The sequence below is a fragment of the Salvelinus sp. IW2-2015 genome, linkage group LG20 (assembly GCF_002910315.2).
Source record: "Salvelinus sp. IW2-2015 linkage group LG20, ASM291031v2, whole genome shotgun sequence".
In the NCBI taxonomy this organism is placed as follows: Eukaryota; Metazoa; Chordata; class Actinopteri; order Salmoniformes; family Salmonidae; genus Salvelinus; species Salvelinus sp. IW2-2015.
Genome location: NC_036860.1, coordinates 72,066,498 through 72,092,012, shown reverse-complemented (window position 1 = coordinate 72,092,012; position 25,515 = coordinate 72,066,498). Strand labels below are relative to the sequence as shown.

Genomic DNA, 25,515 nt, shown 5'->3' with positions numbered 1-25,515 from the left:
CTTAACAGAGCACTGTTCTTTTCTTGTTTCACTGTATTTCTGTAAGAAAAAAATCAAACGCAACTGGGAGGAATAAGGAACGGGCTCTTTGTGCCCTCTCCTTTCTCTCTCGTCATCTTTACCGTAATGCTACAGTATTTCAACGTATGTCTTGTCACTTCTAACCCTGTTTAGTTTGGTGGTGGGTGAATGTAGCAATTCTCATTATTTCATTTTTTCTTGTTCCCGATCGTCACCCTTGGGCAAAAGGAGAGTGTTCAACCCCAAAAAAGGAGTTGGGAGAACAGTTGTTTCCTTCCAGCTATAGCAGTTGTGTAGATTAACTGAATTATTATTGTTATTGTTATTGTTATTATTATTATTATTACTTTGACTTATTTTTGGCACACGTTAAACTGTATGATTTCAAAGACTAGACCACCTAAGGTTTTCCAATCATTAATCTATGATATCCAACCATTTACATAGTGCATTAACATCATTGTCATCGTCACCAATAAGTCATTTTTAGCATTAATGTAATGTTTTTGAATCATTCATATACAATGACAAAAGTTAAATAAAAAGGATAAAGCAAGATTTGTTTTCCTGACCAAAATCACAATTGTATGTGTGTATTGTGTATTGAAAACATGTTGCTATTATTTGTAGAATGATTTTTCTTCAAACATGTAACCAATCAGTAGTTACTGTCAATACAATACCTTCCCAATCTCAACATGATGCTTTGTCATCCACAATTATTTTTGTCATGTAAAGATGTATTTTTTATTTTATTTGTGTACAATTCTTGTTTTCTGGAGAGTCTCTGGTATTGGGTGCACTGCTTCTGTCACCGCTTGTGATTTCAGACGTTCTCTTCAGTTTCTTTTTTTTGTTGATTTATTATTTTTTTTACTTTTTCCTATCGGGAGGGCGATTCCTCTGACCAGTCCGCGTCTGTTATGACATCAATGACTAGCACAACAGTACCTGCAGCTGTCAATGCTGTGAGATGGGGGACAGGGGTAAACCAAGCAAAACAACAAATTGTCATTTTACCAATAAATAAGGGGGAAGGTATCTCATTGTCTGCCTGTCTTCTCATTTGTTGTATGACAATGGGTATTAGGTGAAATCGTCTACTCTAACAGCTATTCGTATCTCTACCGACATGTTGAGCTTATAGTAGTTGTTTCCAGTCATTCCAGCCTTTGTTCTCTAATTCTCTATCTTGCTTATGATCTGCTCAATAGATCCTCATCAGTCTAAGAAGYCAGCTGAGCTCAGGGAGTCTGTCTGAAAATCTAACACTGGTCTGACTGAATTCCTCACATTCTTGCTCCACAATCGTCCCCCCCCCCCCCATCCATCCCAGTGGATTTAGTTGGCCAAAACCCCTTTGCTCTCTCTGACGTAACAGTAATAGCTGGGACAGATTCTATTTTCCCATACTAATTGTAAACAGCTGTTGCCCCAAAGCTGAAACATTTCATTTCAAAAGCAAAGGGATAAGTACACATTAAGTTATTTCGATTATTTATCCTACATGTTACACAAGAACCTCTCACAACAGTCCTCATTGAAGTTAAAGTTAGTGTGCTCTACTGACCTCTACTGGATCGTTAAAGTTGGATTTATACTCAATAAATAGTGTAGCTAATTCAACAGTGTAATGCCGTATTTTTTTTATGGTAATGGATTTGTATGTTTTTATTGCAAACTTTGAATACTCCGGCTACTTTCAATACTTTAGGCAGACTGCAGGGGCCACCGACTACAGTACCCATACTGCCTTTCTTTAAATCCAGGGCGAGGGGAGAGGTGAGCGACCCAAACAGGGGTGGTGTGGATCCAATGATGTGTATACGTACCATTTGAGTGGAACAAGCAACAGTGAAGCGTGCGTTTTGATATGTCGGACCCAGCGGCACAGGCCTTGCAACCCCGGCTACATCAAGCTCAGTCTGGTGGGACTGCTGGGTCTAACGCTGCTGCGGTGGGATCTGGATCGGGGAACAGTGACCCAGTCAGACCAGGTCTTAGCCAACANAGGTCCGCAGGGAGGCGAGTTTTCCTCCATTTCCGCTCGGCTGCCCGGAGCCCTGTTCTGTGAGCTCGCAATGAGTTGAGTTGAGGTACACCTCCAATTGACTCAAATGATGTCAGTTAGCCTATCAGAAGCTTCTAAAGCCATGACATTTTCTGTAATTTTCCAAGCTGTTTAAAGGCACAGTCAACTTAGTGTATGTAAACTTCTGACCCACTGGAATTGTGATACAGTGAAATAATCTGTCTGTAAACAATTGTTGGAAAAATGACTTGTGTCATGCACAAAGTAGATGTCCTAACCGACTTGCCAAAACTATAGTTTGTTAACAAGAAATTTGTAGAGTGGTCGAAAAATGAGTTTTAATGACTCCAAAATAAGTGTATGTAAACCTCCGACTTCAACTGTGTTTGTACCGCTCTTAATTAAGTTGGTAACCAGTTTATAAATAGCAATAAGGCACCTCAGGGTTTGTGGTATATGGCCTATATACCGCGGCTAAGCGCTGTATCTAGGCACTACACCTTGCATCGTGCAAAATAACAGCCCATAGCCGTGGTATATTGGCCATATACCACACCCCCTGGTGCCTTATTGCTTAATTAGAAACACCTTCCAAATATTGTGTTGCACCCATCCTTTTGCCCTCAGAACAGCCTCAATTCGTTGGGGCATTGACTCTACAAGGTGTCGAAAGCGTTCCACAGGGATGTTGGCCCATGTTGACTCCAATGCTTTCCACAGTTGTGTCAAGTTGGTTGGATGTTTTTTGGGTGGTGGACCATTCTTGATACACATGGGAAACTGTTGAGCAGTGTTGCAGTTCTTTACACAAACCAATGCGCCTGGCAGCTACTACCATACTCCGTTCAAAGGAACTTGTCTTGCCCATTCACCTCTGAATGGCACCCATACACAATCAATGTCTCAACTGTCTCAAGGCTTAAAAATCCKTTATCCTGTCTCTCCTTTATCTACACTGATTGAAGTGGATTTAACAATTGACATCAATAAGGGATCATAGCTTTCACCTGGATTCACCTGGTCAGTCTGTCAAGGAAAGAGCAGGTGTTCAAGATGTTTTGAATACTCGGTGTACATTTCTTCCCAGAACAAATCAAATGTGTAGAAACCATAAAGGCTTCCTACTTACTGTTTCTTTCTGTCCTTCTCCTGTAGCCAAGAAGCTTCCTAAGAACGAGCCWGCGGGTGGAGCCGGTGGCCGGGCCGGTGGTCGGSCAGGAGTRGAYYTGCAGGAAGCCGCCCCACAGGCTGGTGGTAGCAAGTGCTGTGGTGGGAACTAACCAACTGGACCGACACACCAACCAACCTGCAGTATCAACCAACTGATCAGACCAGCTGACAAACACATCCCACGGTCAAACCAACTGACGATCTGACCAACCACCATGCACCGATCAACTGATAAGCAAACCAGCTCACAGGCCAATCAACTGTCAACACACAACTCCAAGGTTCCAATGATCAGACAAATGACACAATTATGACCAACATGACGACCTACAACTGTTTTAACTTACCCGGGGACATAACAACCCATTATCTCCAACCAACCAAACGATGGACATCTGACATCACCCAGGCAAAAAACAACAACCCCACTTAGAGAGGGAAAAAAAGATCAATCCTTACTAATCGCACTTAACAGAGCACTGTTCTTTTCTTGTTTCACTGTATTTCTGTAAGAAAAAAATCAAACGCAACTGGGAGGAATAAGGAACGGGCTCTTTGTGCCCTCTCCTTTCTCTCTCGTCATCTTTACCGTAATGCTACAGTATTTCAACGTATGTCTTGTCACTTCTAACCCTGTTTAGTTTGGTGGTGGGTGAATGTAGCAATTCTCATTATTTCATTTTTTCTTGTTCCCGATCGTCACCCTTGGGCAAAAGGAGAGTGTTCAACCCCAAAAAAGGAGTTGGGAGAACAGTTGTTTCCTTCCAGCTATAGCAGTTGTGTAGATTAACTGAATTATTATTGTTATTGTTATTGTTATTATTATTATTATTACTTTGACTTATTTTTGGCACACGTTAAACTGTATGATTTCAAAGACTAGACCACCTAAGGTTTTCCAATCATTAATCTATGATATCCAACCATTTACATAGTGCATTAACATCATTGTCATCGTCACCAATAAGTCATTTTTAGCATTAATGTAATGTTTTTGAATCATTCATATACAATGACAAAAGTTAAATAAAAAGGATAAAGCAAGATTTGTTTTCCTGACCAAAATCACAATTGTATGTGTGTATTGTGTATTGAAAACATGTTGCTATTATTTGTAGAATGATTTTTCTTCAAACATGTAACCAATCAGTAGTTACTGTCAATACAATACCTTCCCAATCTCAACATGATGCTTTGTCATCCACAATTATTTTTGTCATGTAAAGATGTATTTTTTATTTTATTTGTGTACAATTCTTGTTTTCTGGAGAGTCTCTGGTATTGGGTGCACTGCTTCTGTCACCGCTTGTGATTTCAGACGTTCTCTTCAGTTTCTTTTTTTTGTTGATTTATTATTTTTTTTACTTTTTCCTATCGGGAGGGCGATTCCTCTGACCAGTCCGCGTCTGTTATGACATCAATGACTAGCACAACAGTACCTGCAGCTGTCAATGCTGTGAGATGGGGGACAGGGGTAAACCAAGCAAAACAACAAATTGTCATTTTACCAATAAATAAGGGGGAAGGTATCTCATTGTCTGCCTGTCTTCTCATTTGTTGTATGACAATGGGTATTAGGTGAAATCGTCTACTCTAACAGCTATTCGTATCTCTACCGACATGTTGAGCTTATAGTAGTTGTTTCCAGTCATTCCAGCCTTTGTTCTCTAATTCTCTATCTTGCTTATGATCTGCTCAATAGATCCTCATCAGTCTAAGAAGCCAGCTGAGCTCAGGGAGTCTGTCTGAAAATCTAACACTGGTCTGACTGAATTCCTCACATTCTTGCTCCACAATCGTCCCCCCCCCCCCCATCCATCCCAGTGGATTTAGTTGGCCAAAACCCCTTTGCTCTCTCTGACGTAACAGTAATAGCTGGGACAGATTCTATTTTCCCATACTAATTGTAAACAGCTGTTGCCCCAAAGCTGAAACATTTCATTTCAAAAGCAAAGGGATAAGTACACATTAAGTTATTTCGATTATTTATCCTACATGTTACACAAGAACCTCTCACAACAGTCCTCATTGAAGTTAAAGTTAGTGTGCTCTACTGACCTCTACTGGATCGTTAAAGTTGGATTTATACTCAATAAATAGTGTAGCTAATTCAACAGTGTAATGCCGTATTTTTTTTATGGTAATGGATTTGTATGTTTTTATTGCAAACTTTGAATACTCCGGCTACTTTCAATACTTTAGGCAGACTGCAGGGGCCACCGACTACAGTACCCATACTGCCTTTCTTTAAATCCAGGGCGAGGGGAGAGGTGAGCGACCCAAACAGGGGTGGTGTGGATCCAATGATGTGTATACGTACCATTTGAGTGGAACAAGCAACAGTGAAGCGTGCGTTTTGATATGTCGGACCCAGCGGCACAGGCCTTGCAACCCCGGCTACATCAAGCTCAGTCTGGTGGGACTGCTGGGTCTAACGCTGCTGCGGTGGGATCTGGATCGGGGAACAGTGACCCAGTCAGACCAGGTCTTAGCCAACAACAGCGGGCGAGTCAAAAAAAAGCCCAAGTCAGAGCTTTTCCACGGGCGAAAAAGCTCGAGAAACTCGGCGTCTTCTCCGCTTGCAAGGTAGCTAGCTAGCTAACGTTAGCTATATGGCTAGGCTAGCTAGCATAGCCAACTTCACCAAAACAATGACTAGCTAACTAGCCATTTCCCCTACCTGTATAACAGTCTCAACAAACAGAAACAAAACACCATTGTCATTTGCATTTGGTTTCTAACATGCAATAATAGCCTTCATAAATGTATATGGCGTAGCTAACGTTACTGTCAAGAATATAGTTAGCAACAGCAAGGTTAACCAACTTTGCTAGCTAGGCAGCCAACTAGCATGAGTCTTCTTTATGATGCAAGTGTGGGGCTTCTGATTTACTTTCCTCTTATCTTTAGGCTAGTGACACATGCAAGTGCAATGGCTGGAAGAACCCACAACCGCCGACTGCCACCCGAAGTATGGATTTACAGCAACAAGCGGCCAGCCTTAGCGAGTCCTGCCGCAGCTGCGGGCATGCCCTGGGTAGGCTGCCTTATGACTCAACACTAGTTTGAAGGATAGATACGCTTCATGATCACACTGAACCTAATGTCATCAATACACATCATATATAGAATGTGTATGCTATTCCATAATAGCAATTATGGTAATATCAATTCCACAATGTAGGTTTCAGTCTCATCTCTTTATTGAGTGAGTAGTAAAGTTAACATACTTAGCTATACCCCCTTTAAAGGGRCAATCAGCAGTTGCTACATCCATTTGTGTACTTATAAATTAATGATATGTACCTATTGGTTCTTGAAGAATATAACTTATAAATGCATAATGAGCTTAGTTCAACTGTCGTACTCCATCAGAACCCAAAATATAAGCTTGTTTGTATTTTATGTTTATTTATTTAACCTTTATTTAACTAGGCCAGTCAGTTAAGAATAAATTACAATGATGGCCTACCAAAAGGCAAAAGTGGCGGGGGGGGGGGTCCTTTGTCATTGTTTCAACTGCTGATTGACGCTTTAAGAAGCTGATCTGTTATTGAACCCCTCCTGTGCAGCGGCCCATGTGTCCCACCTGGAGAACGTGTCCGAGGAGGAGATCAACAGGCTGCTGGGCATGGTGGTGGATGTGGARAACCTCTTTATGTCTGTGCACAAGGAGGAGGACACGGACACCAAGCAGGTCTACTTCTACCTCTTCAAGGTATGACATCACTTCCCCCTCCATTCCAACCAGACAGACAMGTGTAGATGGCCATAACCTCTACTTTTCTGGCTTAGCACATMTTGAYCCTCTCTCTCTGTTCGTCTCTATCCCCCCMSYWGCTGMKRARAWRMWKCWTSYWGMWRAKKMRKCMGMYRRTRGWGGRRKSATYRKKGRGKMSYCCCYYYYWKMAGMMSMMCAWYRWKSAGSWRGTARYARYMKYCTYYYYTMCCYKWYYYKYWWSYYRWKCTKTYCTTYYYYYCYWMCMSWAMARTAMWKTWYKTWYWSKWYWSKTTTATKTTGYTCCTCAGGGAGTGTTGAACTTCGTKCAGTACAAATTCAGCCACCTGGCACCCAGAGAGAGGCAGACGATGTTTGAGCTCTCCAAGATGTTCCTCCTGTGYCTCAACTACTGGAAGCTGGAGACTCCCACACAGTTCCGCCAGCGGTCCCAGAAGGATGATGGCACAGCCTACAAAGTGGACTACACCAGGTGTGTGTGTGAGCCATGTGTTGTGGAAAATGTATTTTATTTATTTTTTTGCAGCCTATTGCATCTTGCTTTTTTGATATTGTTGTATTGCGTCTTGTTTATTTTCTGTTCATGTAAAGGTCTCACTGCATTCTGCTCTTTTTGTGACTCATAACTACTGTAATCTGTGTCTTGTTTCCCAGGTGGCTATGCTACTGCCATGTCCCCCAGAGTAACGACAGCCTGCCGCGCTATGAGACCACCCAGGTGTTTGGCCGCAGTCTGCTGAAGTCAATCTTCACCGTGACGCGYCGCCAGCTCCTGGAGAAGTTCCGAGTGGAGAAGGACAAGCTCCTACCAGAGAAACGCACACTCATCCTCACACACTTTCCCAAGTACGTGGTGTGCAACCAATCCGTAGTAATCCGCTCGGAATCAAAGTTTATACTTATTGTGTTTCTGCCTCGAGTTACAATCAAACCAAGATTCTGGAGTGAGTGAGATGGACGCTGTGTATCTGTGGCTTGTGACAAAGGGTTTGTGTCCCAGGTTTCTGTCTATGCTAGAGGAGGAGATCTATGGGGAAAACTCTCCCATCTGGGAGGCTGACTTCACCATGCCTGCCTCCGAGGGGGGCCAACTGGGTCACCAGTTAGGTGAGGGGCACCTAAGTTACAACTAAATAAGTGGTTCTCATAAGATCCATAAAGGCACTTATAGGTTGTACAACATGTAATGTATGATTTCCCGCTCTCCATTTTCAATAATTCTGTCTGGTTTCGGGCATTGTCCTGTGTTTCTGATCCTGACAGTGATCAGCCCTGCTGCAGTGTCGGGCTCGCCCTCCTTCACTAAGGGCATGAACAGTGGCTCTTCGCTAGGCAGTCTGGCGCTGGACTCTGGCGTGGCCGAGCCTGTAACAGGTCAGTAACTCTGGCAACCCCGCCAAGCTAACTTTTGCTTTGTACTGGGTGTGAAGTAATAGCTGACGTTTGTTATTATGTCTTATCTTTTCGTGTGGGAGCTTTTATTTCCCATGCCTCTGTGGGATAGCCTCCGACACAAAAACAGCATCTAAATGAATGGTGCTTATAGTCATGTGTTGTACTGTCTCTCCTCAGGAGAGAAGAGGAAGCTTCCAGAAGTTCTGACCCTGGAGGACGCTAAAAGGATCAGAGTGATGGGAGACATCCCGATGGAGTTGGTCAACGAGGTCATGATGACCGTCACTGACCCGGCTGCCATGTTGGGCCCAGAGGTACGTGCTTCCCAAGACTGAGACGCATCATTCGCCAGTGCAACATGGATATTTATGTTGACTGCGGATATGTTTTATCTAGTCTTAACATCTAAGTATGGAAACTGGATGTTTGTTAGAATTAATATAATAATTGACTGCGTTGATAATTACTCTCTGCTAGACGAGTCTGCTGTCTGCCAATGCTGCTCGTGATGAGACAGCCAGGTTAGAGGAGAGGCGGGGCATCATAGAGTTCCATGTCATAGGGAACTCTCTTTCCCAGAAGTCCAACAAGAAGATTCTGATGTGGCTGGTGGGCTTGCAGAACGTCTTCTCYCACCAGCTGCCTCGCATGCCCAAAGAGTACATCACACGYCTMGTGTTTGACCCGTAMGTAGACATTTGAACGGTTTCTCTCACCTGTACCCCGTCTTCAGTGAAGCCTCTTGAAATGACCTTTTTGTGACCCTTTCTCTCCTCTCTCTTGGACCGTTCTCTGTCCAGGAAGCACAAGACKCTGGCCCTAATCAAAGATGGCCGTGTCATCGGGGGGATCTGTTTCAGGATGTTCCCCACCCAGGGCTTCACTGAGATCGTCTTCTGTGCYGTCACATCCAACGAGCAAGTCAAGGTAKGGACGCACCTCTCCTTYACATACAACAGCAACAATACTGAAATCAATTAWCTGGGTMAGTTGGACTTAMTGGCTTGTTATTGTACTTACGGTATCTGTCAGAGTTTGAATGYATGTTGGACTAAGAGCCCAACATTTYCCCCTGATTGTTTKCCATTGTGGTTTCAGGGCTACGGTACTCACCTGATGAACCACCTAAARGAGTACCACATCAAGCACAGCATCCTGTACTTCCTCACCTACGCTGATGAGTACGCCATTGGCTACTTCAAGAAGCAGGTATGGTATAGGATGRTAACATGTACCTCCCTCTCTTCCTCACCTCTCCTTTGACCKCTCTCCTCTGGCTCTTTTTGCCATTKCAGGGTTTTTCCAAAGACATCAAAGTGACTAAGAGTCGTTACCTTGGTTACATCAAGGACTACGAGGGGGCTACCCTCATGGAGTGTGAGCTAAATCCCAGAATCCCCTACACAGAGCTCTCTCATATCATCAAGAGGCAGAAAGAGGTGAGAGGACTCTGTAGGAAGTCCTCCCATTGTGGGGGGCACAGGTTGAGGTGAATGTCAGTGGACGGTTATGCATCTCTGKAYCTTTCTCCATCTGTTGATGAAASGACAGTGTTAATGTCCATGTCCCTGTGTTTCCATGACTGGYCAGATCATTAAGAAGCTGATTGAGAGGAAGCAGAGCCAGATCAGGAAGGTATACCCAGGACTCACCTGCTTCAAAGAGGGGGTACGGCAGATCCCTGTGGAGAGCATCCCTGGCATCAGTAAGTGGGTGTGGGTCCTTTTAATACCTTGTTCAGGGTATAGACTATTAATATGATGTCATGTCATGTTGTCATGTTTTAATTATTCTCTCTCCCTAGGAGAGACAGGCTGGAAGCCCAGTGCAAAGGAGAAAGTGTAAGCTGAATGTTTGGTCTATCAGGAAATAAAAAAAATGATGTGCAGTATTGTCATAAAACAACTGGCAGCCTTTACARTCACACTCACCTGTCATTGAATTGATATACTATTACCTATCCTGTCTTGTAGGAAAGAGTTGAAAGACCCTGACGTGTTGTACAACATGCTGAAGAATCTCCTGGCCCAGGTCAAGGTAAAACACTGACACGCACCGATACAACCCAGTGTTCAACCTTAGGAGTGGTCAGACAGCGGCTGTGTCCCAAATGGCAACCTATTCCCTATATAATCCCTGATCAAAGGCCTCCCGAGTGGCGCAGCGGTCTAAGGCACTGCATCGCAGTGCTAGCTGTGTCACTACAGATCCTACGAACCGGGAGACCCATGAGGCGGTGCACAATTGGCTTCCGGGTTAAGTGAGGGCTTCCGGGTTAAGTGAGCAGTGTGTCAAAAAGCAATGCGGCTTGCGGGGTCGACCTTCGTCCGTACGGGAGTTGCAGCGATAGAACAAGACTGATACTACCAATTGGATACCACGAAATTGGGGAGTTAAAGGGKGTCAAAAAAAAATTGCATCCCTGATCGAAAGTAGTACACTCAGTAGGGAATAGGGGACCATTTGGGATTCAGACTGAAAGTCATAACAACTGTGTGGTTGTGTTCCTCTCCCAGACTCACCCTGATGCCTGGCCCTTCATGGAGCCTGTGAAAAAGACTGAGGCTCCWGACTACTACGAGATCATACGCTTCCCCATTGGTGAGTATATCATCTGCTCATTATTCCCTGGCTTGTTTATATGTCCCAGCCATGATAATTATCTACCTATTTGAACTCATTTTGATATTAAAATTGGAAAAAAAGCATTCCATGTTTCACCAACTCAATGCGCTTTTAATTGCAAGTCCGTCTAGATATGTCAGTAAACCCGCTGAAGGAATATTTCAACTATAACCTACGTGTCCCCCTCTCCTCTCTCCCTCCTTCCTGTAGATCTGAAGACCATGACGGAGAGGCTGAAGAACAGATACTATGTGACCAAGAAGCTGTTCATAGCAGACCTGCAGCGCGTCATTACCAACTGCCGTGAATACAACCCCCCGGACAGCGAGTACTGCAAGTGTGCCAACACACTRGAGAAGTTCTTCTACTTTAAGCTGAAGGAAGGGGGCTTGATCGAGAAGTGAAGCKCGGGTCACAGGTCACCATGCACAGCGGCCCCACTGCGGAACAGCAGGAAGGAGCGCTCGTGGACACTCACTCACACACACTGTCTTGTGATGACATAGTCAGGGGGTCATTGCTAGCCATATTCCAACCCTTTTTCCCTCGTCTTTTCTTTTAGGWAGCCTTTATTAATGGCAGTGCGTGTTTAWGCATGTTATATTTATATTACTGGTGGGTGAAGAGAACTGTGGGGTGTAACAACATTTGGAGGTAATTGGAACGGCTCTATGGGCGAGTTAAGTTTGTTAATGTGTCGAAATGMCTCTCCATCAATCCCTCCCTCCCTCTCTCACTCTCTGTTTTGTCTCCCTCTATCCCTGTCTCACTACCCTCTGTAGTATAGAATCTCTCTGCTGTCTCATTCTGGTCTCATTCTTGCTCCAAGTGACTCATAGAAGGAGCTGTAACGTATTCCTGTACCAAAACGACTGGTCCCACAGCAGATCATGTCAAACTCTCCACATAGGTAACGTTCAAATTATAGGATGGCATTTTCACGGAATTGTTTCTCAATCGGATAAAATAATGCCCGCTTCGACATTCACACTCACAGCTCCMTCCAGATGGGAGTTGTATTTTTGGTACTGACGTGGAGACGTGAGTAGGCTGGACTTGGGGACCTACGCCGTTGTTGCCTTCCTGTACTGACATACACTTGAAAAGAGGCCAGTAGACTTGGAGGGTAGAAATACAATGTGCCCTTGAGTTAGAAGACGAGACCTGTTCAGACTCGCATTGTCAAAGTTAGGTTGCAGTCACAGATCATGTCCACGTTCCAGGCTGACTACATCGCAGACGCCTGCCACACCTCACAAGGCCCGGATAGGTATTTAGCAATAATTTAACCACATCATGTAACAGGACACGCTAACCATTGGTTGATACAATGCAACAACTGAAATGTAGTCAGCCTGAAGCGTGACCATAGATATCCCTGTCTGACATTGCATTATGTTGGATTTGGCATCATGTGATTGGTCAGTAGAAAAACGTGCAACTCTCCTATACGTTTCATCTTTATGGTTGCCCTCGAATAATGTCCCCACAACTACTGTATGTTGAACTTTATATTTMTTTATTATTTCACCTGAACAGTATAATGAAAACCTACCGCTACATTTGAAGATACTTAGGCCTAATGTTAGTGTAGTTGTCAATACTGTTCTTTTCCCATTCACTTCTGGGCCAGTATGGCCATGTCACTGATCTCAAACATGGTTGTTTTTCTTGGGGAAACATCAGAGATGGCGTAGTAGTGTGTCATTGGTGTTTTAATGGTGTTGTCTGATCTGAGGGTATTCTCTGGAATCCCAGACCAAGGGCAACAGCAGGAGCGTTGTTAATGTGGGAGCCAACCCGTCTGCCTAGGGAGGCTACTCTGAGGGTTACTGGCCATCCTTTTGTTTAGGTTTCTGTTCGTCCTAGAAATAACCTGTTTCTGATGGAAGCACAGGATCCAACCACAGTGGTAAACATGACCGTTCGGTTTGTCAGTATTTCGCTGAAAGGCCATAGAGCCCTGTCAATACAGTATGTAGGTGTTGCACAGCACTTACCCTCCCTGCTGGGKTTGTCTCTTCTATGGTGGWTATGCATTGTGTTATTATGATAATGGCAGACAAACACACACAAAACAAGTGTCTGGTTTGGTGTTCACTCCATACTCACAAGCAGTATCGCATGATGGAGAACTATAATCTGCATCAATTTCTGTTCTGTTTTTAYTGAGATGGCCACGGCTATTCACACAAACCTACTTCTTGGTCATGGTCGGTGTCTGATTGTCTGCCTYTTGAGAKGCCTTTGGTTCTCTGCTATTTTGTCAAACGTTTTGGGGGAAATGACTGGTCTGTGCTGRGTGGTTGAGTATTCCACTGAACTGTTGTGTGTGTTTGTACTTGAATCATGACTAGCTTTGAGCAACTAAAGTGATGTCAATGTTTCGTTATTCAGGGTTGTCAGTTATGTATCTCTCAATCTACCTATGTATGCTGCATAAAGATTCTGAAAATACTGTGTGAGTGAAATGTTAAAATATTAGGACTGCTACAGTTTCTTTTAGTTATATGGTTTGAAGAGCTCTTTACTGTAATACTGTTCRTGAAAATAAAGTTTTTATAGTCAAATATTTCTGTGCTTATTATTGTCTTATAAGATGGCAACTAGTTACAGTATACACAGTTGTTTTGTGTTATGTTCCAGTAACCATGCAGTGTTGTTTAGTAGGTGTGACCATAAGGTTTATTCGGGCTGTTTAAATGCCATTCAGACATGCTGTACTTGTGTTTCTCATGGTGTCTTGCAGTTTTGTTTTCCTGATGTCACAACTGGTAAGAATGGGGCCCATTRAGGGCTCTGGGTGCTTTGTCAGGCTAAGAGAAATCTGCAACAGCTTTCTCCTGGACTGCAGATAATTACAGACATACCAGTCCCTCTCRGTACAATACCACTAGATTAACACATCTGCAGTTTGGTAGATTTCGTAACTGATAYGGCTCCTTAYGTGTATTAATATCCCTACAACTCTTCTAATCTTCCTATAATTCACATCCTTGTGTCACTTATTTTACTTAGACATACTTTGTTGGCCCTCAAGAACTCCCTTGAATAGGACCCCTTCTTCACAAGAGAAGGAAGTGCTTTTGGTTTCATTTTTCTCTTTGGGTGTCAGCGGGGTGGAGCATTATCAGTGAAAACCCCTCTGTACTCAGAACCTGGTCACAACGGACCATGGACATTGTCTGCTGCTGATCCAAAACATAGAGCTGCTTCAGAAACACTTGGTGAGCTGAGTTTGAATATGGCTTGACTTCATCTATAGCTGACTGCCACAAATGGTGGTAGTAGTAAGTTGTAGTACTGTAGGGACATTTGTAGTGTGTATTGCATTTCAGTTTTAAAATAGCCTTGTGGTGCACTGCCTTTAGTCTAATGAATGTTTTTATTTCTAAGGATAAGGAGTTGTGTGTGGACCAATAGACCAGTAGGATGGCAGACCTTAAGCTGTATGAGTACCAGGAGGAGGTGGTTCAGAGGGCTCTCCGGGGKGAGAACGTCATCATCTGGCTGCCCACCGGAGGAGGAAAGACACGGGCTGCTGTGTATGTGGCCAAAAAACATCTGGAGAATAACCCTGGAGCTAAGGTGGTTGTGCTGGTCAACAAGGTAGGTAGGGAGGGGTTACTAGAGCTTTGGGCCTATTTAGCAGATGTTTCAGAGTAACTGGCCAGGTAACTGACCCATCTGTGTAATTGTATCTAGGTAGTCTGACCTTTTATTATAGGTGTGTTGTTAATTCTATACAAAATCAGAAAATAAAGGTTCCACTATTCACGGGGAAACCATGGCTAACTGTTGTTGACATGATGTTTTCCAGGTTCATTTGGTTGACCAACACTACAACAAAGAGTTCAACCCCTACCTGGGTCGGGACTATAGCCTGGTGTCTATCAGTGGGGACTGTGACCAGAAGGACTTCTTTGGCTGCGAGGTCAAGAACTCTGACCTGGTCATCTGTACAGCACAGATACTGGAGAATGCCCTGACCAACCAGGAGGAGGGAAAACATGTCGAGCTCTCACGTGAGTGGCTACTCTGCTGCCTTCCACATATTGAATCATGGTATTGCTGTGAGGTGTGTGTAGTACACACTACTTGTTACTGATTTATTTAGAAGTTAGGCTGTTGTAAGATGGCTCCCAGGCTTTGTTCCACTGTGCACAAGTAGCCCTTGGTATCAATCACAATTGACAGACCCGTCATGATAAAGAGTATCTACACCTGACACAGTAAAGCCCTGGAACCTAAGCTAACACACTTAAAAGACTGGTCCATATCTTAGGTTTAAACCATATGTTGAACGAGTATACAGTAAAACCATTGGATTCCATTGAGTTTACAATACCATTGGGTTCCTTTCTCCCAACCATAGAGTTCACTCTGCTGATCATTGATGAGTGCCACCACACTCATAAGGAGGGTGTCTACAATAAGATCATGGGGCGCTACGTGGCCCAGAAGCTGAAGGGGGAGAGGCGGCTGCCGCAGATCCTGGGCCTCACTGCCTCTCCTGGGACAGGGGGAGCCAAGAGCATCAAAGGAGCTGTGGAGCATGTGCTGCAGGTCAGTTTCTCTCTCTCCGGTGGTCTTTACATGCTATTTATTCAGCCCCAACTTTCATCCTGAGTAAAAAATCAAACAATGTCCCTCATCCAACCCTTTACATTCACCCTTTACATTTAGCTCATTTCATTATTTATGGCCTTCAGATTTGTGCCAACCTGGACTCAGTGATTGTGTCGTCTAAAGTGTACGCCCCTGAGCTGAAGAAAAAGGTCCCCAGACCCAGGAAAAGGTTTGACATCGTTGACAGAAGACCTCAGGTGAGTTCAATTATGTTCTGTAAACATAGAGCCTTTGAACTTGAGAGCTGTATTGGTTTGAATTCAACAAACTCCTGTTGTTTTGTCTCAGGACCCATTTGGGGATCACCTGAAGTTCATGATGCAGCTAATCCATGACTTCATGGCCTTAGGGCCTGACTTTCCATTCAGGGAGTTTGGCACGCAGGAGTACGAGGCAGACGTGGTGATTCTGGAGAAGAAGGGTAAATCATCCTCTTAATATGAATTAATGCCACATCATAGAACCTAAGCATAGGAACTATTTTCATGCACCAAATCACACAAGGAACCTTCCTCAGTCAATACCAGAGTTTTGAATACTGCATTAAAACCTATTTTGGATGTGTGTTTCCTGGTGTAGGTGTGACAGACAGGAACAGACTGCTGGCCCAGTGTGCTCTCCACCTGCGTCAGTACAACGACGCCCTGCTCATCAACGACACTGTGCGCATGGTGGATGCCTTTAGGGTCCTTGAGTCCTACTATAGTACCAAGAGCTCCACCGCCATGGATGGAACCGACTTCTTCCTGCTTGGACTCTACCAGGGTGAGAACCTGCAATTCTCTTGTAACAATCTCTCTGACTTTCTCACAAACTGTATGCGTGTGATTCTCTGGAATATTAAGGGTATAGGAAGTTCAACTTCTGAACGTTGATAGTCAGTGTTCTGTTCCTCAATAGAAAACGAGGTGGAGCTGAGGAAACTGTCAGGCGATGCCCAGTTTGAAAACCCTAAAATGGGGAAGCTTCAGAAGACCCTGCTGGAGCAGTTTGACCAGGGTGACCACTCCAGAGGGATCCTGTTCTCCAAGACCCGTAAAAGCACCCACTGCTTGTATGACTGGGTGTCCAACAACCCAGCACTGCAGCGTGCTGGTATCAGAGCAGCCATTCTGACTGGTGCTGGCAATGGCATCAATTACATGACCCAGGTAACTTGACATTAAACTTGTGGAGGTATAGAAAGGTGGGTTGGAAAGTGCCGAGACCTGTGTCATACCAACAACTGACCTCTGTTTGTGTGTTTCTGTGGGTGCGCTTGTAGAATGAGCAGAAGGACACAATCCACAACTTCCGCCGGGGCTCCCTCAACCTTCTGATCTCCACCAGCGTAGCCGAGGAGGGCCTGGACATCCCAGAATGCAACCTGGTGGTGCGCTATGGGCTGCTGACCAATGAGATCGCACAACAGCAGGCCAGTGGCCGGGCTCGTGCGAGTGACAGCGTTTACTCTGTGGTGGCCCAGGCGGGGGGGCGGGAGGTGCGTCGGGAACTCCTCAATGAATGTCTGGAGGACTTGACTGGCAGGGCCATCGACGAAGTGCAGAGGATGGAGCGCAGGGAGTTCCAAATGAAGGTACGGTGATTCCTCATGGTGGTGAGGCTGGTATCTCTCTTTATGTTCTACCCCTGCATGTCTCTAATCACTTTGGAAAAAAGGACAGACCTACACTCACTCACTTCCCTTTTTTCCAGGATATGCCTTTTGAACCCGGCACCCAAATGTTTTTTGTTACTATAAACTTTTGAGTTGCGAACGCCCGTTCCTCATTATCAAATCTTGTTTTCACTTGATTTCTTCTTTCTCTGCCTCCCCTATTAGATCACTGATCTCCAGACAGAAGCGTTGTTGACCAGACAGTTGGCAGAGCAGTTGAAGATCAAGAAGAGGAGTCGTTTCAATGCTGCTACGGTTCAGCTCTCGTGTCGAGGCTGTTTTGTGCCCGTGGCCTTCGGTAATGACATTAAAGTCATTGAAAACGCACACCATGTCAACATCAACCCTGGCTTTGAGTAAGTTGTGCTTCTCTAACGTCTGTCCTGATACTGTCACAAGACTTATTAGTCCACATTCTAAGGCAAAAAGAGCACATATTTGAAGTGGTTTTGCATCAGTGTGTGTGAGGAGGTAACCTTTGCATGTGTGTTTGTTTTCAGGAGGTACTATAAAACCGGTGGGCAGCCCGCGCTAAAGACTTTCGAGGACTGGGAGCCTGGCCGTGTGATTAGCTGTGCTGCCTGTGGCAAGGTGAGATTGACCTTTAATCTCTAGCTTTTTATTTTAGGCCGAGGCTGCGGATCCGTAGGCATATATTTTGCCTAGTGGCGCTCACTGTTGAGTTGTGGCCACATGAGAGACAAAATGCAGCCATTTGCACAATCATCCTAAAACCTGAGGTGGTGTTTTTTGTCTTACAGTAACGTTATGCTATGCTATTACACTAAGTGGACAAAACATTATGAACACCTGCTCTTTCCGTCACATCGACTGACCAGGTGAATTCAGGTGGAAGTTACAATTCCTTATTGATGTCACTCATTAAATCCACTTCAATCAGTGTAGAWGAAAGGGAGGAGACAKGTTAAAGMATGATTTTTAAGCCTTGAGTGTGTGCCATTCAGAGGTGAATGGGCAAGACMAAAGATTTKAAGTGCCTTTGAAGGGGGTATGGTACTAGGTGCCAGGCGTACCGGTTTGCGTGTTTAAAGAACTGCAACGCTGCTGGGTTTTTCACGCTCAACAGTTTCCTGTGTGTATCAAGAATGGTCCACCACCCAAAGGACATCTAGCCAACTTCACATAACTGTGGGAAGCATTGGAGTCAACATGGGCCAGCATCCCTGTGGAACCCTTTCGACACCTTGTAGAGTTCATGCCCCGACGAATTGAGGCTGTTCTGAGGGCAAAAGGGGGTGCAACTCAATATTATGAATGTGTTCCTAATGTTTTGTACACTCAGTGTATATTCAGTTCTGTTATGAACAATACTATCATAATGTGATCTTGCAGACATTGATTCAGCTTTGATCTCCCTTTATTAAACGAGCACCATTCGCCAGACTAGCCTGTTCTATACGATTAGAACAGAGACTGTACGTAAGTACAGAATCCTGCACATGCGCAGAAACTTCGGAACCTTTAGCCCCTGGGAAGAAAGGTCCAGGAAAAGTTGGATCAGCAGCCATTCCGTTTATCTTATGGTACTATGATTATTCGATTGTCTTTTAATATGCTTAAATATGGAAATCTACAACAGTATATTTGTTTATATATTTATGTCTGAACAGCAATGGGGAATGGAAATGGTATATAAGAAGATTGCCCTGCTGCCCATTCTGGCCATCGAGAACTTTGCCATGGAGACTCCGGAGGGAAGAAAATTAGCCAAGAAGTGGAAGAGCGTTGAGTTTGAAGTGGAGGAGTTTAACTTCACCACATACTGTCATAACAAATTCCCTAAAATGTTCGATTGATACGCTATTACACTGGAAGAAGGACTGTAAACTGGGGTTTTCATGGTGTTTCCACCTCGTACTGTTTTCACCTTTACACTAATCTTCTCTTCCTTTCTCTCTCTGTCTGTCTGTCTCTGTTGCTTAGTCTCGACTGCTTTTGTGTTACTTATGCATGATCCTGAAGTGTGTCATAGTCCTATGACAGGAGGAGAGATGCAGTGCCTTGGGTATGGTTGGCCCTGTTAAATCAGGTCTGGCCAGGCCTCCACACTGCTATAGGCAGTGTGACGCTGCAGCGTGCTAAAGCATGTTACACAATGGTCAGGGTTAGAATTAGCGCGTCAGCTTTGTTTATGCCCAAGGTCCCCTCTCCCTCTCTTTCCCTCCATCTCTCTCTCCTGGGTTTCTTCTGCTCCATCGCAGCCAAGCAGAAACATATGAACTTAGCACCCCTGTTCTAACAGGAACTCAAATGATCTGTTTTTCTATTTTTAGCAAAGTAATATCAGCATGGTCCATATCTTGTCATGAATCTGCACTGTCTTTGTTTTAGATTGAACCTGAAACATATACCTTTTGCCTGATACTCTTTGATACTTGATAATACTTGATCATGTATGAAACATTTTCAAATTGATATTTCAATATATTCCACAGGTGTACTATTTTAATGTGTGTTCACAAGGGTGTACATTTCCTTGCCTAAAACGAATGAAATTATCTACTGTAATTATTATTTTTATTCTTGATAAATAATTTGGCATTATTTGTCTGAACATGTCTATATTGAATGTTATAAATGAAAAATAAAAGAATAATATATAACTACTAGATAATAGAAGTATATAGATTTCACCTTCATTCCTGTCTTCATAAACTCTTCCACAAGATGGCGATCTTTGCCTTCCAATGTCTACTTCCATACCTGCAGTAGAGGGAGCTCATGGTTTTAGATTCCCTCCTTCCCTAATCCGTGCCCTTTAGTTTAGTATGGGGAGATATATTTAGTTTAGTGTGGGGAGAGATATTTAGTTTAGTGTGGGGAGAGATATTTAGTTTAGTATGGGGAGATATATTTAGTTTAGTGTGGGGAGAGATATTTAGTTTAGTGTGGGGAGAGATATTTAGTTTAGTGTGGAGAGATATTTAGTTTAGTGTGGGGAGAGATATTTAGTTTAGTGTGGGGAGAGATATTTAGTTTAGTGTGGGGAGAGATATTTAGTTTAGTAATAGTGGAGAGATTTTAAGTTTAGTGTGGGAGAGATTTATTTAGTTAGTGTGGGGAGAGATTATTTAGTTTTAAGTGTGGGGGAGAGATATTTAAAGTTTAGTGTGGGGGGAGAGATATTTAAGTTTTAGTTGGGAGAGATATTTAAGTTTAGTTAGTGTGGGGAGAGATATTTTAGTTTAGTGTGGGGAGAGATATTTAGTTTAGTGGTGGGAGAGAGATATTTAGTTTATAGTGTGTGTGGGGGAGAGATATTTAGTTTAGTGTGGGGAGAGATATTTAGTTTAGTGTGGGGGAGTAAGATATTTAGTTTTAGTATGGGAAAGAGATATTTTGTTTTAGTGTGGGGAGAGATATTTAGTTAGAATTGGAAGGAGAGATATTTAGTTTAGTGGTGGGGAGAGATATTTAGTTTAGTATGTTGGGGAAGGAGATATTTTAGTTTAGTGTGGGGAGAGATTTTTAGTTTAGTGGGGAGAGATATTTAGTTTAGTATGGGGAGAGATATTTAGTTTAGTGTGGGGAGAGATATTTAGTTTTTTAGTTGTGGGAGAGGATTTTTGTTTAGTGGTGGGGAAGATATTTAGTTTAGTGTGGGAGAGATATTTAGTGTTGTTTAGAGATTGGGAGAGATATTTAGTTTAGTGTGGGGAGAGATATTTAGTTTAGTATGGGGAGAAAGATATTTTTAAGATGGGAGAGAATTTTAGTTTAGTGTGGGAGAGATATTTAGTTTTTAGTTGTGGGGAGAAGATTTTAGTTAGTGTGGGGAGAGTATTCGAGATGGAAGTATTAGTTTAGTGTGGGGAGATATTTTTAGTTTAGTTGGGGGAAGAGTATTTTAGTTTAGTGTGGGGAGAGAATTTAGTTAGTGTGGGGAGAGATATTTAGTTTAGAATTGGGAGAGATTATTTAGTTTTAGTGGTGGGGAGAGATATTTAGTTTAATTGTGTGGGGAGAGATATTTAGTTTAGTGGTGGGGAGAGATATTTAGTTATTGGGAGAGATATTTGTTTATGTTGGGGGAAGAGATATTTAGTTTTGTGTGGGGAGAGATATTTAGTTTAGTTGGGAGAGATATTTAGTTTGTATGGGGAGATTTAGTTGTTGGAAGATTATTTAGTTTAGTGTGGGGAGAGAGATATTTAGTTTTGTGTGGGGAGAGGATTTCAGTTTTAGTATGTTTGTGGAGAGGATATTTAGTTTAGAATTGGGAGAGATATTTGTTTAGTGTGAGATATTATTTAGTGTGGGGAGAGATATTTAGTGTAAGTTGTGTGGGAGAGTGGATATTGTTTAGTGTGGGGAGAGGATATTTAGTTTAGGTTTGGGGAGGATTTTAGTTTGTGTGGGGAGGATATTTAGTTTAAGTGTGGGAGAGATATTTTAGTTTGTTAGTAGTGGGAGAGATATTTAGTTTTAGTATGGGAGAGATATTTAGTTTGAATTGGGAGAGATATTTAGTTTTTAGTGTGTGGGGAGAGATATTTAGTTTAAGTGGGTGGGGGAGAGATATTTAGTTTAGTGCTGGGGAGAGATATTAGTTTTCGTGTGGGGAGGAGATATTTAGTTTGTTAGTTGGGGGAGAGGAATTATTTAGTTTAGTGTGGGGAGATATTAGTTTAGTGTGGGAGAGATATTAGTTTAGATGTGGGAGAGATATTTATTTAGTTGGGGAGAGATATTTAGTTTTTAGTTGTGGGGAGAGATATTTAGTTTAGTAGTTGGGAGAGATATTTAAGTTAGTATGGGGAAGAGTATAGTTTAGTTTAGTGTGGGGAGAGATATTTAGTTTATGGGAGTGGTGGAGAGAATATTTAGTTTTAGTGTGGGGAGAGATTTTAGTTTATGTATGGGAGAGGATATTTAGTTTATTGGAGAATTGGAGAGATATTTAGTTTAGTGTGGGGGAGATATTAGTTTAGTGTGGGGAGGATATTTAGTTTAGTGTGGGAGATATTTAGTTTAGATTGGGAGAGATATTTAGTTTAGTGTGGGGAGAGATATTTAGTTTGTGTGGGAGAGATATTTTAGTTTAGAATTGGGGAGAGATATTTTAGTTAGTGTGGGGAAGAAGTATTTAGTTTAGTATTGGGAGATTAGTTAGATGGAGAGAATATTTAGTTTAGTGTGGGGGAGATAGTATTTAGTTTAGAATGTGGGAGAGATATTTAGTTTAGTGTGGGGAGAGATATTTAGTTTAGTGTGGGGGAGATATTGTTTAGTGGAGATTTAGTTTAGTGTGGGAGATAGTTAGATATGGGAGAATATTTTAGTTAGTGGGGGAGAGATATATTAGTTTAGTGATGGGGAGAGAGTATTTAGTTTAGTTGGGAGAGATATTTAGTTTAGTGTGGGGAGAGATTTTAGTTTAGTTGGGAGAAGATATTTTAGTTTAGTGTGGGGAGAGATATTTAGTTTTAGTGTGGGAGAGATATTTAGTTTTATGTGGGGAGAGATATTAGTTAGTTGGGAGAAGATAGTTGTAGTTTAGTGTGGGAGAGTATTTAGTTTTATGTGGGGAGAGATTTAGTTTAAGTGTGGGGAAGATATTTAGTTAGTTGGAAGATATTTTAGTTTAGTATGGGGGAGAGATATTTTAGTGTTTAGATTGGTGGGAGAGATATTATAGTTTTAGTTATTGGGGGAGAAGATATTAGTTTTTAGTAAGTGGGGGAAGAGATATTTAGTTTTTAGTGTGGGAGAGATATTTAGTTAGTGGTGGGGAGAGATATTTAGTTTAGTGTGGGGAGATATTTTAGTTTAGTTTAATGGGAGAATGATTTTAGTTTGTGTGGGAGAGAGTATTTAGTTTAGTGTGGGAGAGATATTTAGTTAGTATGGGGAGAGATATTTTAGTTTTGGCTCTGTTGGGAAGAGAATATTTAAGTTTAGTGTGGGGAGAGATATTTAGTTTAGTATGGGGAGAGATATTTAGTTTAGTGTGGGGAGAGATATTTAGTTTAGTGTGGGGAGAGATTGTCAATCATGAAAGGCAAGATTTATTTCCAGTGTAAAGCTTTCTTTGCTCCTCATCTCCGTTCTTGAAAAAACTTGTTAGGGTGTAACAACTTCTAAATGATAGATTTAGCCAACTAATTACAAGATTAAAGCTGTGTCTTTTGAATTGCCTTTTTTTTGTTCTGTTTTTTTTCCTGAAACAATTTACTGTTGAAAAAAAGGGTTAGCTGGGCTGTTCAACTCCACAATATGTACATCTCAGTGGAGTTGGGCTGCATTTTGAGGAGCACCTTCACCGTGTCACATGATTACTAATCCCTTCAAACTGATCAGCAGAGTAGGAGCGTTTTGAGCACCACTGTCTCTCTAGGACATGTTTTATAACAACTAGGAATTATAGGAGATGATTTAGCCAGAAAAGCCTGCAAACCAGAGCCTATTCTGTTTTCATGGGGGGTTATCCGCTATATTCAGACAGACAGACAGATGCACAGACACAATCAGAGACAGGAATACCGACAGGGAGCAGAATAGCTGATGTGCAGAATAGCTGATGTGATTTGGCTTAATCAGGCCTGGGCTCTGTAATCATAGCTGACTACTTGGCTGTTGCTAATTCCGTGCACGTTAATTGCAATCAGCTCCTTGTCTGAAATGAAAGCAAGGTTGTTGAGCTACTATTTATGATGCAAAAGCCGTCTGATGGCAGTCTGTGATTGTGTGTTGATCAGAGTTGATCAGATAAGGGCAGACATTGACTTGAGTGACAGCGACACGCCACTTCCACACAGTTTATACTTATGATAACTGCCTGACACTTCCAATGTTCAAGCCACTCCAATGTGAGAGATGACCTGGAAGTGAATTTAGAATAGCTACACGGAGAAAGAGTGATACGGACAGGCCTTGAACATCATGGAATATTCCCTTTTCTCTCTCTCTCTCTCTGGGTGAAGGCTTGGCCAAGGCAGCTCACTTTGTTGATTTTCAGGGTCTAGAGGAGTACGARCAACTCCATGTTACCGGATGTTGTAATGCATACCGCAAAACAATACGTTCCCTCCTAACACATGGTGAATGTAATGGTACGTTATTTGTCCGAACTGGGTGGGCAGGTGGTTTAGAGCTTGGACTGTAGTATGTTGAATGATCAATAGAGGAACAGTCTGACAGGTTAGAGGAAGAAGCAGGGAGAGGAAAAAWGGCTGGTAGAGAGGAGGGGAAATGAACACAGCAGGGATTACTGAAAAAGAAACAGCATTTTGTGTCAACATTTAAATGGTTCCTATTATACTTGAGCTTGGCTTTTTATAACATCAGCTTGGCTCTCTGTAAGATGTCTCCCCTGTTACGCATGTGTTGTGTGTGAATTACCTCGACATGCTGTTTTGTTTTTAAGCACAGTGAAAAGCCTGCTGGGTCTGGCCTCTCCTCTGTCTCACACGTCCATACACACATACACTCACTCTCACATGCTGTACAGACACATACACACTTGGCACACTCAATATTTTCACACACAGACACTTACAGACAGGCTCTTAGAGACACATGCACACACTCACTTTAACACACACACAGACACATACTGCCAGTCACCAGGACATGGTCTCCCCTGAGATATGTTGTGTTGCAGCCAGCTGCCCAGCCAGGCTGAGTGTTTGTGCTCTGCTGCCTGCCAATGAGTCAACTGGTGCTGCTGTACCCTCCACTCAGTCCCCCTYCCTTCCCAGCAGAGAGCCAGGTGACGGGCATCATTAGCCTTATTCTCCTGCCTCTGCATGATTCCAATTACAAATTTGGTTTTAACGCCACCACATGTTTCTACACTAAGACAGGCAAACGCATGGGCAGTATGATGTATGGATGAACATGGATGTATGATGGGCCATGTTTAGTTCAAAGCATTGTCGTGTGTGTTTGTGTGTGTGTGTGTGTGTGTGTGTGTGTGTGTGTGTGTGTTGGAGGCTCTTTTAGATCTAAAACACCATTTGACCTCCGTCAGAGCAGTCTAACAGATCAGTGTTGCACGCCATCACACTCAGAATGACAAAACACTGTCTGTTGTTGTTGTCTTGTGAAGTCACTCAAAGCTCAGAGTTGAGTTGAGAGCTCAGAGTTGAGTTGAGGGCTCAGTGGATATTTCAAAGGTCATAATCATGTCTCTCATCGTCTGTATGAGAAGAAAGCATACTTGAAAACACAGTAACTCAATTTATTAGRAGTGCTTCTTTTTGTGGAGGGAACATGAAAATGATT

The 25,515-nt window shown here is 42.9% G+C and overlaps 3 protein-coding genes across 3 annotated transcripts in view; all 3 read left to right on the top strand.

Moving 5' to 3' along the window:
• The window catches only part of LOC139029507 (inactive phospholipase C-like protein 2), a 282,717-nt gene that overhangs the window by 144,898 nt on the left and 112,304 nt on the right, over positions 1-25,515 (top strand). The window lies entirely within an intron of this gene.
• On the top strand, positions 5,391-13,554 carry LOC111981330 (histone acetyltransferase KAT2A). The gene is given in 17 exon segments (XM_070449625.1): positions 5,391-5,809; positions 6,134-6,260; positions 6,796-6,974; positions 7,205-7,434; positions 7,617-7,808; positions 7,963-8,069; positions 8,226-8,336; positions 8,535-8,671; positions 8,835-9,043; positions 9,158-9,284; positions 9,456-9,566; positions 9,653-9,796; positions 9,948-10,062; positions 10,162-10,198; positions 10,331-10,394; positions 10,874-10,958; positions 11,193-13,554. Coding segments are annotated over 17 exon segments (2,394 nt in total). The 5' UTR covers positions 5,391-5,584; the 3' UTR covers positions 11,387-13,554.
• On the top strand, positions 14,120-19,709 carry LOC111981328 (ATP-dependent RNA helicase DHX58). Its single transcript, XM_024012548.2, has 12 exons — positions 14,120-14,209; positions 14,379-14,591; positions 14,803-15,007; positions 15,358-15,548; positions 15,695-15,808; positions 15,900-16,032; positions 16,191-16,376; positions 16,512-16,762; positions 16,876-17,187; positions 17,434-17,624; positions 17,769-17,859; positions 18,900-19,709. Exons 2-12 carry the CDS (start codon positions 14,415-14,417, stop codon positions 19,083-19,085), a joined length of 2,037 nt encoding a protein of 678 aa, XP_023868316.1. The 5' UTR covers positions 14,120-14,209; positions 14,379-14,414; the 3' UTR covers positions 19,086-19,709.